The 16,932-nt window shown below is 48.1% G+C and overlaps 1 protein-coding gene across 1 annotated transcript in view; it reads left to right on the forward strand.

Annotated features, from left to right (window-relative positions):
* Positions 1 to 16,932, forward strand: part of MED12L (mediator complex subunit 12L) — a 302,774-nt gene that overhangs the window by 76,590 nt on the left and 209,252 nt on the right. Inside the window, exons 7-10 of the mRNA XM_040974792.1 lie at positions 192 to 461; positions 3,668 to 3,817; positions 4,902 to 5,001; positions 5,290 to 5,426. Coding sequence (XP_040830726.1) covers positions 192 to 461; positions 3,668 to 3,817; positions 4,902 to 5,001; positions 5,290 to 5,426 — 657 coding nt within the window. The remainder of the gene's footprint in view (positions 1 to 191; positions 462 to 3,667; positions 3,818 to 4,901; positions 5,002 to 5,289; positions 5,427 to 16,932) is intronic.

Below are 16,932 nucleotides of genomic sequence, written 5' to 3' on the forward strand. Positions count from 1 at the left end.
TTTACATTTAACTTGATGATGAACTTTTGAAGTACCTTTGGTAGTTTTTTTGAATGGCTGCTAGAAAGCTTCCCATTGTAAGCGTGAATTGCGCATTTCTGCTGTCCAGTGTAAGTTCATGCAGCGTCCTGGGAGGGGTTTCTTGGGCGAAGCTTGGGGTGACTGACGCCTGACGCCTTTCTCGCTCTCAGTATTCAGATGAGTTTGTACAGTCGGCCTACCTGTCCCGCCGCCTCGCCTACTTCTGTGCCCGGCGTCTCTCCTTGCTGCTCAGCGACAGCCCCAGTCTGCTGGCTGCCCACTCCCCTCACATGATGATTGGACCGAACAGCTCGAGTATCGGGGCCCCGAGCCCGGGCCCCCCCGGCCCTGGCATGAGCCCCGTTCAGCTGGCCTTCTCGGATTATCTTTCCTGTGCGCAGCATGGTCCCCTGGTTTATGGACTTAGTTGTATGTTGCAGGTAAGTACGTGACCCTTGCTTGTTGGATGGTATGACTAAGTGTGGGGCACTGTTGGCTTGGGCATGGTCTTTTCAACCTCTATGTTGCAGTTCCATTTTCTCTCACCCAAGTGATGTACACTGGAGTTTTAGGACTTTGGTTTCTCTGCTTTGACTCCGATTCGTGTATGTGTGTAGAGAGAATTCTTGGCAGTAGTCCAATAAGCAGTTCAGCCAGCAGTGTTTCAGGGAACTCAGAATAAATCAGCTGTGAGATTGGAGTTTTGGGAAGAAGACTTTGCGAGGTGGCATTCCTGCGCTGCCAGAGTTCATACCCAGACACGGTTGCCTCTCTTGGTGTGTCTCCCCGCTGTTGATTCGATGAACGTCGTCGTGCGTGGCCTTGGCCGTCTGGTACTGTGCTGGTTGCTGGGCTGATGCGATGAGGACTGAGGTGCACGCAGACCCTATCAAATCACGGTGCAGGGCTCAGCTCACCTAGTCTGAGCTTTCCCCATGTCCAACATCTTGCTCGGTTGCCTGGAAATGACAAGAGGGTTGGGGATTCTGAGCACACGGCCACCCTTTGGGCAGAGTTTTCTGCCATTTTGAAAAGACAAGATCATACTGTGGGGGACTTTGCAGATAATGACAAGGACTCGTAGGGCTGCACAGAAGGCTGAAGAGAGAGCTGTCGTAGGTTAGGTTAAGCTAAGGTTGAGGGAGACAAGTTTTTTTCAGCTCTTACCATGTGTTAAAGAGAATCGAATGAAACTAAGAAGCTGATTTTGGCAGAAAGATCAGCCTGTGAAAAGGCATCAGAAGTCATGTGTGATGGGGTCAGGGAGGAGATGCCCTTGGGCCTGATACTTGTTTGGGATGTCACCAGAGCTCTAATGCTGGAGCAAGACACTATGCAGGGAAATTGGTGGGAGCCGAAAGATTGGAAACAGGGAGATAAGGCAAAGAAATCCGTTCAGAAGTGTCTTGAACAATCTTGGACACTTTTATCCTGTAGGACCTTTTGGTGCGTAAGCTCAAGGGGGTGCTGCGTGTCTACTTCTAAAGATTGATAGTTGACCAGATGTGCGGATTAGAGGCATGTAAGCGCCCTGACTGGTGTATGGATGTCAGTGGCTGAGAGGTAGACTGAGGGCAAGTCCGTGGAGAAGGCCAGCAAAGGTGGCCTCACTAGAGAGTGCCAACGAGACATTGTTGCTACAGAAGTGAAGGTGATGGGGGAAAAGGATCACACCTTCATGATTTTGTTATATTGGATAATAAAGATCACAGCAGGATACTGTTCCGGGGTGTAAATTACATTGTTGTCGGTCCTCAGAACCCAAGAGCAGAGAAGTTACTCAGAAAACTGAGTCTACATTCAAGCCCTGGGCTGAACTGGGCTCTGCAGAGAGCTTTACAAGGGATCAGCCTTCTTCCCGAAAGTCCTTAGGTTCAAGGACAACCTAAGGGTCACTGATGGTCGGCGTGATGCTGTTTGCGTTCAAGGGCGGGGAAGCGGCAGATGAAGCTGGGTTCCGGGGTGCCGGGGGAGGAGGGGAGTGTACCACCTTTTTGGAGCTGCATGTCTGAAGGGAAGGGTAGAGGCAGAGGTGACTGCTGGTTCAGCAGAGGTTTTGGTGGGTGATGGTGAAGGAATATGTAAGGTCAAGGACAAACCGGGGGAGGTGAGATCAAGAGTTGAGTGTCCTGGTGTGGGAGGCTTTGCAATCAAGAACAGGGAGGCAAGAAGCGCACTCCATCCTGGGCAGAAGGAAGGCAGCAGGGATGTGGGCCAGCAGCGACTGAGGCCTTCCTGGGGCTCCATGCCTTGGCGTGCTTGACCCCTGCCATCCGCCCCTGTGGCTCAGTCTTAATATCACCTTCTTAACATAAAGAAGTATTACAGCCATTCTCAGGGCTCACGCAGTGTGCTGTTGAGTCACAGCATGATGGGGAAGGTATGTTACAGAGTAAGTTCAGGCCTGATTTTTAACCCTTGCTCTACCACCTAACAGCTGCGGCCTGACAGGTCTCCCCACCTGTGAGTGGTGGATGGTGACAGTTCTCATGTCCTCAAATCCTGGGGATCCAGGCGAGTGGGTGCCTCACGGAATGGAAACTGCAGCCTTCATGTTGAGGAGGGGGCAGCCTCGCATGTGTGCTGGTTTCACTTCGCCTCTGTGGTTCTTTCACCCCTGTGGTGAAATTGGGGAATAATGAGGTAGCTGTGATTTGATAACATATAGTACTGGTTGAGGTGGAAAAAAAGTCGAGAGCCTTGGGCAGGTGTGAGCAGGTTACAGTTTGTAGGCCATATTCTGCCCACAAGCTTAGTTCTAGGTTTCTTTCTTTTTTTTTTTTTGTAAGATTTATTTATTTTTGTTGAAAAGACAGATTTACAGAGAAAAAGAGAAAGATCTTTTGTCCACTGATTCACTCCCTAAGTGGCTGCAGTGGCTGGAGCTGAGTCGATCTGAAGCCAGGAGCCTCCTCTGGGTCTCCTACGCAAGTCCAGGATCCCAAGACCTTGGACTGTCCTTCGCTGCTCTCCCAGGTCACAAGCAGGGAGCTAGAAGGGAAGCGGAGCAGCTGGGACCGGTGCCCGTATGGGATCCTGGTGCATGCAAGGCAAGGACAATCATTAGGCTATTGCACTGGGTCCCAGGTCTAGGTTTCAAAATTCTTCATGGGTCACACAAAATGTTAGAAGCAAAACATGATTGACACTGGGAGTGCAAAGTTGAAACAATTCCCTTCTATCTTACTGCAGAAAAACACGTGCCAGTCCCTGAGTTGGGGACTTCCCACGTTTGGGAAGCCAGCTCTTCCACCGTTATTTCAGATACGTTGTCTTTTTTGTCTTTATTCCTTTGAATGTAGAGCCTCAGAAGTGAGTTGTCTAGTTCCATCTTATGTTTTCAATTTGATGAATGAAATAGCTCTGTGACTGCATTTGTGTGATGGCTCCCACTTTCCTCTACCAGAAGCTTAGCTAACAGTTGATGGTATTCCTGAATTTCTGAGCAGTTCTGTTTCTTCCCGTTGAAATTGATCATTTTCATTCTTCTTTTTCCCCTTGCGGAGTTCCCAGTGGAGTGAGATGCCCATTTTAAGCTCACTGGTCAGACACAGTGATCAGGCTCTGGTGTCGTCGTCCTTTTCACTGGGAAGCTGTGGTTACGCTGTTCTTCCTCTCAGTAACTGGCTTGCTGTTTCCTTTGCAGATTGTCACTCTGTGTTGCCCAAGTGCCTTGGTGTGGAATTACTCCACGAATGAAAACAAGAGCGCCAACCCAGGTTCACCCCTGGATCTGCTACAGGTGGCCCCCTCGAGCCTCCCCATGCCGGGGGGGAACACAGCCTTCAATCAGCAGGTACACTTTATATGTCAGTGTGTTGGTTGTGGGGGTGGGGGGTGATTTCATTCTTGGGTGGGCACCAGGGCACGGTGAGCACAAAGCACAAGTTTAGCATCTCAGATGCCCTGATGTCTTTCACAGCCCTGCCCTCTTCCTCCCCAGGAGACCTTGGCGATGGGCAGTACAGTTCACGGAGCTGCTCTGTTTCTCACCCACTTGTTGGCTAGTCCACGCTAAGTTACAGTACTAGTACATGCCCCATAGTAGTAGTTGTAATATTTAGCTGTTGTTATGTGTTCTTACTTTTGTGGGGTTATTTTGTATTGTTTTTAAAGTTTTATTTGTATCTGAAAGGCAAAATTACATGGAAAGGAAAGGGAGAAACAGCGGTAGGAGAGAGAGAGAGATCTTCCATCCACTGGCTCATGCCCAGGTGCCCGACCACTGGCTCACGCCCAGGTGCCCGTCCACTGGCTCATGCCCAGGTGCCCGTCCACTGGCTCATGCCCAGGTGCTCGTTCACTGGCTCACGCCCAGGTGCCCGCAGTGGTTCTGGCTGAGTCAGTCTGGAGCCAGGAGCTTTTTCCAAGTTTCCTACCTGGTCCAGGGTCCCAACGACTTGAGCCATCTCCTGCTGCTTTCCCAGGCATAGGCAGGCAACTGGATTGGGAGTAGAGGAGCCGGAAGGCAAACATGCTGCCTTAGGCCGAAGCTTAGCCTGCTGCACCATGACGCCAGCCCCTGGCCTACCCACTTGAAATACCTGTGGAATCTGAATCGTGAGGTTGTGACTAAAATAAGATTCTTCGACCAAGAAGGTTTCTAAAATTAGTAAAACATTACTCGTTACTTTGATGCATGGAAGAGTGAGTCACGTGACCTTTCTATGTGGACTCCAACAAATCTTTGTTATTGATGTTGAAGCACTACTGTGAATTAAAAAAAATGCGCCTCTTGGGTACCAGCCTGCATCTCCTACAGTCTTGTCAAGATTGTAGTTCACCATAGGATTCTCCACTCATGCGGAAAAGCTTGACATGATTTAGGAAGGCACGGGGGCTTTCCAAGCACAAGTTAATTAGAAGTGATTATCTTTCAGGTTCGGGCAAGGATTTATGAGGCAGAGCAGCAGATTAAACAAAGAGGCCGTGCGGTGGAAGTGCGGTGGTCTTTTGACAAGTGCCAAGAGTCAACAGCAGGTAGGAGTGCGTGTGAGGACCTAGCCTTCTGAATGTCGGGCTCGAGGCCGTGTTGCTGATTCCTGTAGACTGCTCTACCCGAATAAACAAGCTTCCGACAGAGCCTCCTGGTGAATTCTTCAGTTTACAGCATTTAGATTGTCAAGTTTGGTTTTGTTGCTGATGCTACGATGGCAAATGCTGGCAATGATAAATTTGTTCATAGTATAGGACTTTTGCCTCACATGATGCTTTTGTGCTGTTCGGTCTTCATTTGTCTCTAACCATGTTCTTCAATTTCTCATCCAGGGGTGACTATTAGTCGGGTTTTGCACACACTGGAAGTCTTGGATCGTCACTGTTTTGACCGGACGGACTCCAGCAATTCAATGGAGACACTTTATCATAAGATCTTCTGGGCAAACCAAAGCAAAGATAGCCAAGAGGTAATCTTTCGTTGTGCTGCCTTTCATCTTCTCAATGAATTCAAACCTATCTCAACACTTTTGTGCGTGGTGCTGTGCCTTTTGACTGCACACACTTAGAAATCTTTGAGTTAAAATGACTCACCGTGTTAAGCATGCATTGGGCTGCTGTGCACCTTGGTGTATTGATTTCAACTTGGCTCCTTTACCATCGTCTCCGTTATTTTAGTGTGAGCAGAAGATCCTTCTTTATCTAGTGCCTGGAATCCTATGTGGTTTGCCTTTAACTGGGAGCAAGAGAGGTTGCTGTGTTTTAACATGTAGCACAGCAGAGGGCAGTGCGTGAATATTTGCAGTCATGGTCTTTGAGAAAGCTTCAGGCCCTTCTCCAGCAAAGCAGAACCAGCAGAAGCAAATGTTGAGTGTGCGTATTTACTTTCAGTAGGTGTGTCTACAGACTTGCGGTTGGGATTCATCTAGATTTGTGGGGCCAATGAAATCATGAAATCTGTCCTTGCCAAGGCAACTGCAGGTGGGCTTTGAAATTTGGTGTCTACAGCAGGTGGATTTTTAAAAAAGGCTTATTTTTTTTTATTGGAAAGGCAGCTATACAGAGAGGAGGAGATACAGAGAGGAAGATCTTCCATCTGGTGGTTCACTCCCCAAGCGGCCACAATGGCTGGAGCTGAGCCAATCTGAATCCAGGAGCCAGGAGCTTCTTCTAGTTCTCCTATGTGGGTGCAGGGTCCCAAGGCTTTGGGCTGTCCTCCACTGCTTTCCCAGGCCACAGGCAGGGAGCTGGATGGGAAGCAGGGCTGCTGGGATTAGAACCGGCGCCCATATGGGATCCTGGTGCACTCAAGGCGAGGACTATCACACGGGGCCCTACAACAAGTGTGCTAAGCCCTTCAAGGGAACACATTACTTTACTGATATGTAAGATCCTGTGGTTTGTTTTATTTTTAATTTTTTGAAAGCTGGGTTTTGGGAAATTTGCATGTGGAATAGAGAGGTGAAGCAACAGACACAACAGCCCCGCACCTGCACGTCAGCCTACCTTGGTGGGCACCTGGCACCTGCACCTCAGCCTGCCTTTGTGGGCACCTGGCACTTGTTGCTATTCTGGAATAACTTATGGTTATTGCCTTGCTTCTAGAAGATGTGGCTGATGATTCTTGGTGCCGGGTAGGGTCAGAATGTTACAAAGGTGTAAATGAAGTGCAAGACTCCCCAGAAATGCTTCCTGCATCCATGGGCCGAGTTGGTAGGAAGTCCTGGTAATAGTGTGCTTATCGAAGAAGGCAGCGTGGCACCAGGCTTGCATGGCTGCTTGTTTATAGTAACAACTTCCTCAGACAACCAGCTTCAAAAGAACCGAGGCTTCTGAAAGTACACGGAAGTGAGTGAACCGGAACGAAGGTAGGGATTCCCAAGTTGAGGATAGCCGAGTTAGAGTAAGCTTCTCACCCCTAGTGGAGTGTCATGGTGAGGGCGTTACCAAGCCTTAGGCTGAAGCTCTGATTGTCTGCTGAACAAAGTTGCCGACTTTGCAGCTGCTTCCTCACAGAACCATGGAGGTGTAAGTTACCCGCAAGCCCCTTCAGGAGGGAGGGATGGTCCTTCTGAATCGGAGCATGCTGCTTGTCAAGCTTGAGACACAGGGAGATACTCTCAGGACATTGCTCCATTTAGACCACATTTTTAAAAACCCTTTTTGTCTAAGTTTTTGTTTTTTTAAAGATTTACTTATTTTTATTGGAAAGTCAGATATACAAAGAGGAGGAGAGCCCGAGACAAAGATCTGTCCTCTGGTTCACTCCCCAAGTGGCCACAATGGCCAGACCTGCGCTGATCCAGACCCAGGAGCCAGGAGCTTCTTCCACGTCTCCCACTCAGGTGCAGGGTCCCAAGGCTTTGGGTCGTCCTCGACTCCTTTCCCAGGCCACAAGCAGGGAGCTGGAAAAGAAGCGGGGCAACTAGGATTAGAACTTGACGCATGCAAGGCGAGGACTTAAGCTGCTAGGCTACCATGCTGCGCCCTACCTTTTTTTTTTTTAAGGTTTTATTTATTTATTTTAAAGTTAGTTTGATACAAATTGGGGAGAGAGATAAAGAAAGAACTCTTGTATATATTTTTTCACTCCCCACATGGTCACACAGCCAGGGCTGGACCAGGCTGAAGCAGGTGTCAGGACCTTCTCATGGTCTCCTGCATGGTGAAGGGCCTCAAGTACTTGGTCATATTGTGCTGCTTTTCTGGGCACATTAACCGGGAGCAGGATCAGATATGGAACAGCCAGGATTTGCAGCAGTGTCAATATGGGATGTCAGCGTCTCGGGCTGTGGCTTCAGCTACTATGCCATGAAACCTGCCCCTTCTCTTAATTTCACCATGGGCATAATTATTCTGCAATAACTGATACAGAAATTATAAATAAACATGAGTGGACGTAGAGTGTGAGAAAATGGCAGTCGAAGTGTATCATTGTGGAAAAAAACTTTCGAGCCCATACCTTTTGGTTTTTTGTAAAACGCATCTGCCATGACCTTTTCCAAGACCTCCTACGTATGCTTCAGGTTTGTACTGAAATAAACAATTCCTTAAGCTGAGTGACGGAGTTCAGCAAGAGACCTTTGGAGTTGGCTGGTCTCAGCCTGCCTAGATGGGCTTTCAGGGTGCAGGGTGGTGCAGACCAGTAGAGGGCGACAAGTGCCTGCTGCTGAATCCTGATGTGCTGGGGAGGAGTTGCAGCCATGCTTCATTGCAGAGGTCTTACTGACGGTTGGCTCAACTCCAGAAGGGTTTGACGTGAGTTGGTGCTGGCTCTGTGGTTCGTGCCAGGCAACTTCGAGATGTCCACGACAAGTCGAATTACAAGATGCGATTGTTTTAACGTTAAATGTGTTTGAGGTCCATATGTAGTTTTTCATAATACTGGTATCCATGAATTTTCCAAGGACCCCTGAGAATGTCTTCTGAGTCACTAAAACTGCCTTTGAGATGCGTCATTGAGACTGGGTACCTTAAGGTGGGCAGAAAGAACACCTGAACAAGCAGACCCTTCTATAATGCTTGCTATGAGTTTATGAAGTATGGCCGTGACATCTGTGTGTGTGTGATATACAGATGGACATGTGTGCAAACACAAACCTTTACCTTTCTGCCGCTTGAAGGATTCCTGTGTGCCCGAGGTCAGCATCTCTGGCCACTGTTGCAGTTTGCTGTGTGAGCTGCCGCACTGTGCTGGTCCTGGTCCATTTGGGGCCTCGGAACCCCTATAGATCCAGTTGGCATGGGGCAGTGGTCCTGTTCATTTCTCAGGAGCCCCCGGGTATGTGCAGAATGAGGATGCTCCGTGTGAATCCGTTTGCGCACGTTTGGCTGTGAGCGGTTAATGCAGCGTCCCTCAGTTTTGTGTTGAGAGTCGCGGAGCTGTTTGTGGTGAGGAATGTCAGCTGTAAGGGCCTGGGACTATGATTCAGAAACGCACCTCACTTTTTCAAATGTACTTCTCCTTTTCTGGTTTTGTAATTGATCTCAGACAGCATGATAGATCATCTGTAGCAGCTGCGGGCAGGAGGTTTCTGCTTAGCGGAAGTCATGTCTAGATATGGCAGGGCCCCTGGTTGCACATCCTGCTTCCCCATATCTGTTTGGGAGCGTTTGAACTTCACCCTGAATTCCTTTTCCCCTGGAACTGGGGAAATCTTGTTTTCTCTGTTTCCTGGTAGAGGACACATGGGACAGGTCCAGGGGTCAGGATGCCAGCTGCGGGGATGTTCTGCCCATTTTAGTATTTGCTGGAGGCTGTGGGCATCTGAGGCCGGGCCCCATGCTGTGGTTCTGACGGAGCCGAGGCACTGACTGGCGCTCCAGGGTGCGCCGTGCCAGGCCGGGGACTGCTTGCTTTGACCCCACACGGCCTGGGTTTCCTTCACCCTGTCCCTTCCAATGCCCCCAGTCACCCATATCCTCAGCTACTGCTGCAGTGTCACAACGTGAGTACTCCAAAGAAGGTGAGGGAGGGCGTGTGTAGTGTGCCTCTGGATGTGTGCCACGTGACTTTGTGTTGCACGGAGTGTGAGAGGTGAAAACTTTAGCACATGCAGATCCAGGCTGTCACACCCTGTCATGCAGCCACAGGGCGTGTGTGGGGGCGCAGGGCACGGTGAGCAGCAGGCAGGCCTTCACTGTCGGAAGCTCGCAGGGCCGGTGGCATTGATGTGGTACTTGCAGCACCACTCTGGCCCGATCCTTGCCCAAGCTGAAGGCACTGGGCAGGCGTGGGCCGCGTTCCCTGAGGTGCCTGCCACTTTCCAGCTGCTGGCACTTGTGTCCAACACTCTCATGGGTAGTATTTCAGAGTCACTTCCGTCAGTAGGGCAGGCAAGCCCGAATTGCCTATGGCAGGCTCACTGTGAGGATGTAGGGGTGCTTGGATACCAAGTCCCCACAGCTCTGTCGCTGGGGAGCTTGATCCTGAGTGACGAGACCAAGGGCAGACCCACAAACCCACAGCCTGCTTCCTCCCTCTTGGTGCCTGTCCCTCCTATGGTGGGGGTGGAGGTGGAGCAGCTGCATTTTGGGTGCCTTGGGGACAGGGGCGGAAGGGAAGGTCTGAAGGGTGGCAGGAAGCGCCGTCTTTTCACTTCTGTTTCTGGGCTCCCTGGAAGTACGCTTTACCCTGAGTAATGAAAGGGCAAGGCCAGCTGTGCTGGAGTAAGGCCTCAAATAATCTACAGCCACATCTGTCTTTCACCTGCTGTGCCCTATAGCTCCCTCTGCCCCAGGCCTGCAGACAGAGTGTTACTCTGTGTGTGTCCACGTTTTATGCTTAGCATGTTCCTAAACAGTGATCTGAGTAGTGTGGTGTGTGTGCGCTTAATAGTTAATTAATAGTTATTATTAATAATGATTATTATTAATAATAATGATAATTACTACTTTTATTAATTACTTTTATTACTACTTTTATAATTAATAATAATTTATAATTTATAATTAATAATTAATAGTTATTATTATTTTGGAGGGGAATACTGCAGTCCAAGAGATGTGCTTTATTCTCCTTGGCCCACCCTAGCCAAACAGGCCCGTGTGGCCACTGTCACCTTAGAGTCCACAGCGCCATGTCTGTCACTGCTCTGATCATAGCACATTTGCCGGCCTGCAGGTCTGTAGTGTCATGAGGTCAGGGTCTGCGTTTCTGCTGCGCCCCGGCCGCGCAGCAACCAGGCCTGGGTCAAGCGAGGCTCCGTGGATTGGGCTCAGCGCATTGTTACGAGCTTGGCCGTTGGAGCTCATCATGATTGGGCTGTGGCTGCCAGAACTCTGAGCTGTCAGATGAGCAGTTCGTGCATTTCACTAGCCTCTTGATCAGTCTCCATTTCCTCTCTTGTAACATGGCCCTTGTGTTTCCTGATGATGTGCAAGCGGCCACACTGGTAAGCCACGGAAGTGTTGATCGTGCCTAGCATGCCAGGGGATATTTGATAAACGCCGACTGCACTGCACACTGGCTGTGTTCAGAGAACCAGCTCCTCTGCGGAGAAGCGGAAACCGCATGCTGAGGGCCTTGCCGTACGGGTCCCAGGTAGCTGGTGACGGGGCACCTGCCATGCACCTGTCCCTCTGTACCCACAGTGGGTCAGTTCCAGAGTGCCCTTCAGATACCCAGATCCATGGACATTGCAGTCTCACGGAACACGGTGTGGTGCTTGCCCTTAGTCTGCAGGCGCCCTCCAATATGCTTCACACTGTCCCTGGCTCTCTGTCACCGAGTGCCTACTGCAGTGTAAGTGGCTGGCATGAGAGTGCTCGTTACGCTGTGTTGTGCGGTGAGTCACAGTAGGAAAGAAAGGTGCCGAATTAAATCCGTTTGTAGAAGATTTTTGGCCAGGGGTCGGAGGGTGCAGAGCTTGCCAACACGGGGTCTGACGACACCACCTGGTAGAAGAGGGCTTTAGCTTTCTGTCACTGCTTAATGTCAACAACCACAACAAGAAAATCACTTCCTAAAACCAAGGATTAAGAGGATCATATCAAGAAAGTGCCTTTTTTTTTTTCTTAAGATGAATCTGCTATTCATGGCCAATTGCCTGCACTTAGAATGCTGCTGCCTGAACACAAATCCACGTGTTCAGGCAGCAGCACTTTGCTGTGAACTTGTAACACGAGTGGGCGTGTCAGTCTGATTTGAATGTCTTTCTCCTGTGCTGATGCACTCAGACCAAACTTGCAGTGTTTGATGTTTCCTTGTTCAAAGAGATACATTTTTGTTTGAAAGATTGATTTCTTTAATTTAAAAGGCAGAGTTCTATAGAGAGACCGAGATCTTTTATCTGCTGGTTCACTCCACAGATGGCTGCAGTAGTTGGAGCTGGGCCAGGCCGGAGCCAGGAGCCAGAGCTTCTTGCTGCAAAGCACCTGTGCCATTTGCTGCTGCTTTCCCAGCTGCATGAGTAGAGAGCTGGATTGGAAGTGGAGCAGCTGGAATTTGAGCGGGCACCTATACGGCTGCTGGCATTCAAAGTGGCAATTTTACACACAAAGCCACGCTGCATCCCGAACACTTTTGTTGTTGTTTTGTTTAAATTTGCTTTATCAGCGAGGGAGCCAGCATTTAAGATGAGACGTTGTCCAATTCGGCCTCGGCTCCTTGGTGACAGACTGGAATCCTGAGTGGTTCCAGAACAATGCCTGGCTAATGTATTTTATTTCTTACCTTGCTACTCAAACAACAACAACTCATCTTAAGTAGTAATATAACTGAAGCAGCAAGTTTCAGAGGTGGCTTTGGGAAAAGGAGTGGAAGCAGCTGTTGGGTTTGTCGCGAGCGGCATTCTGCATGCTGGCGCTGGTGAGTTTACACGTTGGAATGATCTCGATCTTGAAAAGCTTGTTTGACAGTTTTAACAGGGTAAACTATTGAAATGAGAAAATTTGACTCATCAAGTTGAGCAATCTGGCCTCTGTTTATACTAGAGACGTAAGACCAATTCAGAGTTGGCTTTGAGCGCTGGCTTTACTGCGCAGAAACCCGGTGGCCTTTGACCATTGATGCCAGAGATGCGATGATGTCCCTTCTTGCAATTCACTTTGTGCAGTGACCGCGGTGACCTTGGTAATAGAATCCTCTTTGTATTGTAGTATGAGGCGCTCTCAGAAAATACTAATGCCTTTGTTTGTTGCCTGGACAACTTCTGTTTTCTTTTTCTTTCTATTTTTTTTTTTAAGTTAACTTTTACTGGAAAGTCAGTTACACAGAGAGGAGGAGAGACAGAGAGGAAGATCTTCCGCCCAATGATTTATTCCCAAGCGGTCACAAAGGTCAGAGCTGAGCCAATCTGAAGCCATGAGCACGGAGCCTCTTCCAAGTCTCCCACACAAGTGCAGGGTCCCAAGGCTTTGGGCTGTCCTCCACTGCTTTCCCAGGCCACAGGCAGGGAGCTGGATGGGAAGCAGGGCATCTAGGATTAGAAGTGGCGCCCATATGGGATCCTGGTGCATTCAAGGTGAGGACTTTAGCCACTAGGTTACCATGCCAGGCCCACAACTTTGGTTTTCAGGCAAGTCAAGCAAAGGCTTCTTATCTGCATGTCACTTTGTTTTTCATAGAAGGCAAACAGCAAAGTTGATTGCATCACACGGTGACGATTATTGGAAATTAAGCATCATGCTTTCATTATTTCATGTAGGAATGAAGTTTAGCATTTTTGAACTTGTGGAGGCATTTGCTTTGTGGTTCTGATCTGTCCCACGTGTGGCTTCTGTTAGTGTGCCATTCTCAGAATTCTGTTTCCTTTGTGTCTGTTACCATTTAAATGTTGATGGTTTAGGGATTGAAATTTGTTCGTTTGAGGGGGCGTCACGGTACAAATATGCCAACTTCAACATAGAGAGGCTATCTTTATTTCGTTTGATCTACTTCATTCTCAGAACTGTGCTATCTGTAACTGCGACTTCAGGAAGAATCGGAACTGTCTTCAGCTGATTTCTTAGTTGCCTCAAGATGCAGACTTGATCATCATTGAGTCTAGGGGTTTGAGTCTAGGAAGTCATGTCTGTTTTGCCAGGAAAAAAAAAAATCAGTCATTCCAAGTATGCTCTGAGAATGTGCTTAAGCAAAATTTGGCATGTGTAAAGGTGCTCCAAGGTGAGTATCATTTACTTAGATAATAAGTCTCATGAGTGTGTAGTTGAACGACTTCGGTCTGAGGTTAAAGAGGTCCCGAGGAGCTTCGTTGGGCGGCGTCTGATCTCGGATCCTTTAGCTGTTGCTTACCGGAATGAGTCACTGTTATTTTTTCACCTGCTTCCTTTCACGGTGTTGTGGAATCGAAGGCAGTGCAGTTAGAAAAATGCTCACTGTAAAATAGCAGATACCCTTTGATTTCCAAAAGAAGAACGCCTCTCCGGCGGTGGCGATTGCATAATTACAGAAGCACGAAGTCCGGTTTACTCACTCAGATTTGGCATGACGTGCTCCAGGAGAGACTAAGACAGCATGAGTCCTTGGGGTGAACGCCTCTCTTCCCATGTGGGATGCGTTTATTAGACATGTGGATGGTGATGAGAAGAGAGAGAGAGAGAGAGAGAGAGAGAGAGGGAGAGAGAGGGAGAAGGAGAGAGAGCGCGAGCCGCAATGGTCAGAACTGAGCCCATTCGACACCAGGAGCCAGGAGCTTCTTTCGGGTCTCCCCCGCAGGTGCAGGATCCCAAGGCTTTGGCCCATCCTCTGCTGTTTTCCCAGGTCAAAAGCAGGGAGCTGGATGGGAAGTATGGCAGACAGGGTATGAACCGGCACCCATATGGAATGCTGGTGCACATAAGGCAAGGACTTTTGCCTCTAGGCTACTGCACTGGGCCCAGCAGGATCAATTTTAAGTTGATAACTTTTCTAAGTTCTATTTTTATTTTGAATTTTTGAATTTTGTGGTACAATTTCGTATAGACTAGGATCCTCCCCCATACTCCCCTCCTGACAGATTTTCCCCATGTTGCTACAGCAGTATAGTCCTTCATGAGGAACCATAATTCCATCAGTCTGACATAGTCTGTACCAGCAATGTCGAGGCACACTTAAATAAGTTGATAACTTTGTATGCCTTACAAATGATGTTGTGAGTATTGAGATGGTCCTTGGCAGAAAAAAAAAGTTCCTCGCTTCTGTCAGTGAGTATTCTAGAATGCTTTCTGTCTTCTCTCTGCTCACATTGCAAATTGTGTTTCCGAGACAAATTCTGCCATTTAGAAGACTTAGCTAGACGTGTGTATGCTCCACTACGTTACCCTCTGATTGCAGGCAGGGCTGTACTGCTTCCTGTCCTGAGCAACTAAATAACCCTCAGTTCTTCCTTTGATGTTATTCTGAGTTAAAATAATGTTTACCGAGCTTCACAAGCAGTGTTTTTAAAGAAAAATATAATATGTTTAGGGGATTTTTTTGTTTTTTTTTTGTTCTTAGGATGACAGAATATCTGAGTCTACGTGTTTGGAATCATAGTGTCTTTGGCAATTGTTTTGCAAATTAATGCTTGGTAGGCAGAGGAGAGTCTCAAAGGTTGCTTGGTGCGGGGCTGAGCAGTGGGTTTATTGATATGTGTGTGTGTGTGTGTGCGCGTGCGTGTGCGTGCATTTAACGATTCTCAGGACAATACCCTGGAACTGACATGTGTCTTAGATTACATTTCACAATGGAACGTAAATAAAGCCACTTGATAACTCTACTCAGAATGGTGGGGGCAAAAAAGGTTTCACTGAGACATTATCTTGCAAAGTAATGTGAAAAATTATAAACTTTCAAAATTGATAATTTTTTTTAATAGTTTAGAGTAACACATTACTTTGTGATCCAGAGGTCTAAATATGTGCTTCCTCATATTGCAGAGAGAGCATGCTTTCAAACTGATTCGGTAAGACCTGATTTTGCAGTATGAACTTCGGAGAAGTTAATTGAAGACATTGTCAAACTTTTTTGGAAATGACTTATTGAATCTTGTAGTATAAGGCCTGGTGCTGTGGCACCGTGGGATAACACTCCATATCTGGTGCCAGCATCGTATACGGTCGCTGGTTTGTGTTCTGGCTGCTTCACTTCCCATCCAGCTCCCCTTGTGTCCTGGGAAGGCAGTGCAGGCTGATCCGGGGCCTTGGTTGACGTTGGATCAGCTCAGCTCCAACTACTATGACCTTCTAAGGAGTGAATCCGGTTGATAGAACCAACTCTATCTCATTCTCTCTATAACTCTTCCAAATGGAAATAAAACAAATCTTCTCTAAAAAAAGTACCAGATCTGCCTCTTCCCCTCTGGCCACCACGCTGGGATCCTGAGGGGGCATCCTCTGGTGAGCTACTTGATACTTAGAAAGGAGTGCCAGACTTTGCACAATTGAAATCAGACAAATATTGAAAAACATTTTTTAATTCAGGATAGATTTCAAAACTTGCAACTTACAGTCTTAAGTGATATGGTTCATAACACTTCTGTGCTAAATTTTAAAAATACACATTTTAAAGAATTGTTTATTTGAAAGGCAGAGTGATGGAAGGAGGGAATGAGAGAAAGGATGTTTTATCTGCTGGTTTACACCTTAAGTGGCTGCGGCGGGGCTGGTCCAGGGTAAAGGCAGGCCTCTGCCTGTGCGTAGCCGTGGCCATCCTCTTCTGCCTTCCCCAGCGCATGAGCAGGAAGCGCAGCAGGGGATGCAGAGCAGCTGTGTCTGGCACCAGTGCTCCAAGGCCTCTGCCCAGGTCACCGGATGGCAACACTGCTCCTAGGATTTTACCTCCTGAAAGCTGTCGGTGGCATTCCTCTTAAGGTGTTGATTTCTGATTTTGTTTGTAATTTCTAGCAGTTAGGAGCTGAGCCTGGCTTGCAGCAGGTAGGGCAGCATCCTTGCTTCCAGGGCAGGTCCTGGTTATCAGGTGCACGCCTGAGATGAGGGAAGCTAGAGTCGGTCACCGCCTGCACACTGCTGACATGAGCCTCTGCTTTATGAATGCTTGCCTTTTATGTTTCTCCCTGCAGCAGGTGGAGTTTTTGAGAACAGGCGTCAGATTCCAAAATTTTTGTGTCTTTCATGCTTAGCATATTGTGTTTTTTTTTTTTTTTTTTAAAGCACACAGATGGTTACTTTTAGAAGTGAGCTGCCTTGAACTTGCTTTCTAGCGTGTTCGGGCAGTCAGTGGTCGGAACTGGCTAGTATCGAACCGTTTTCCTTCGTGAGCACCGTCTGAGTCTCTCTTGGTCTAGGAATGATTAGGTTCGATAAGTCACCTTATGGAACGACAAATATACTTTTCCCGTTCGTTGAGTTTTCATGAATCTTTGGCCATAGAGAGCGAGCTGACTGAAAGTGGAGCACTGCTACTCCAAGCAGTGCCCATACAGGATGCCGAGTCGTAGTCAGCTCAACCTGTTGCACCATAGTGCTCACCCCAACCTTGTGGTTCTCATGGTCAGGGTCCCTGTCAGTCCAGCTCTACCACTCCTTCTGCTTAGTGAATGAATTTTAGTAAAATTA

Source organism: Ochotona curzoniae, unplaced genomic scaffold (assembly GCF_017591425.1).
Source record: "Ochotona curzoniae isolate NIBS_2020 unplaced genomic scaffold, NIBS_Ocur_1.0 contig_2599, whole genome shotgun sequence".
Classification (NCBI taxonomy): domain Eukaryota; kingdom Metazoa; phylum Chordata; class Mammalia; order Lagomorpha; family Ochotonidae; genus Ochotona; species Ochotona curzoniae.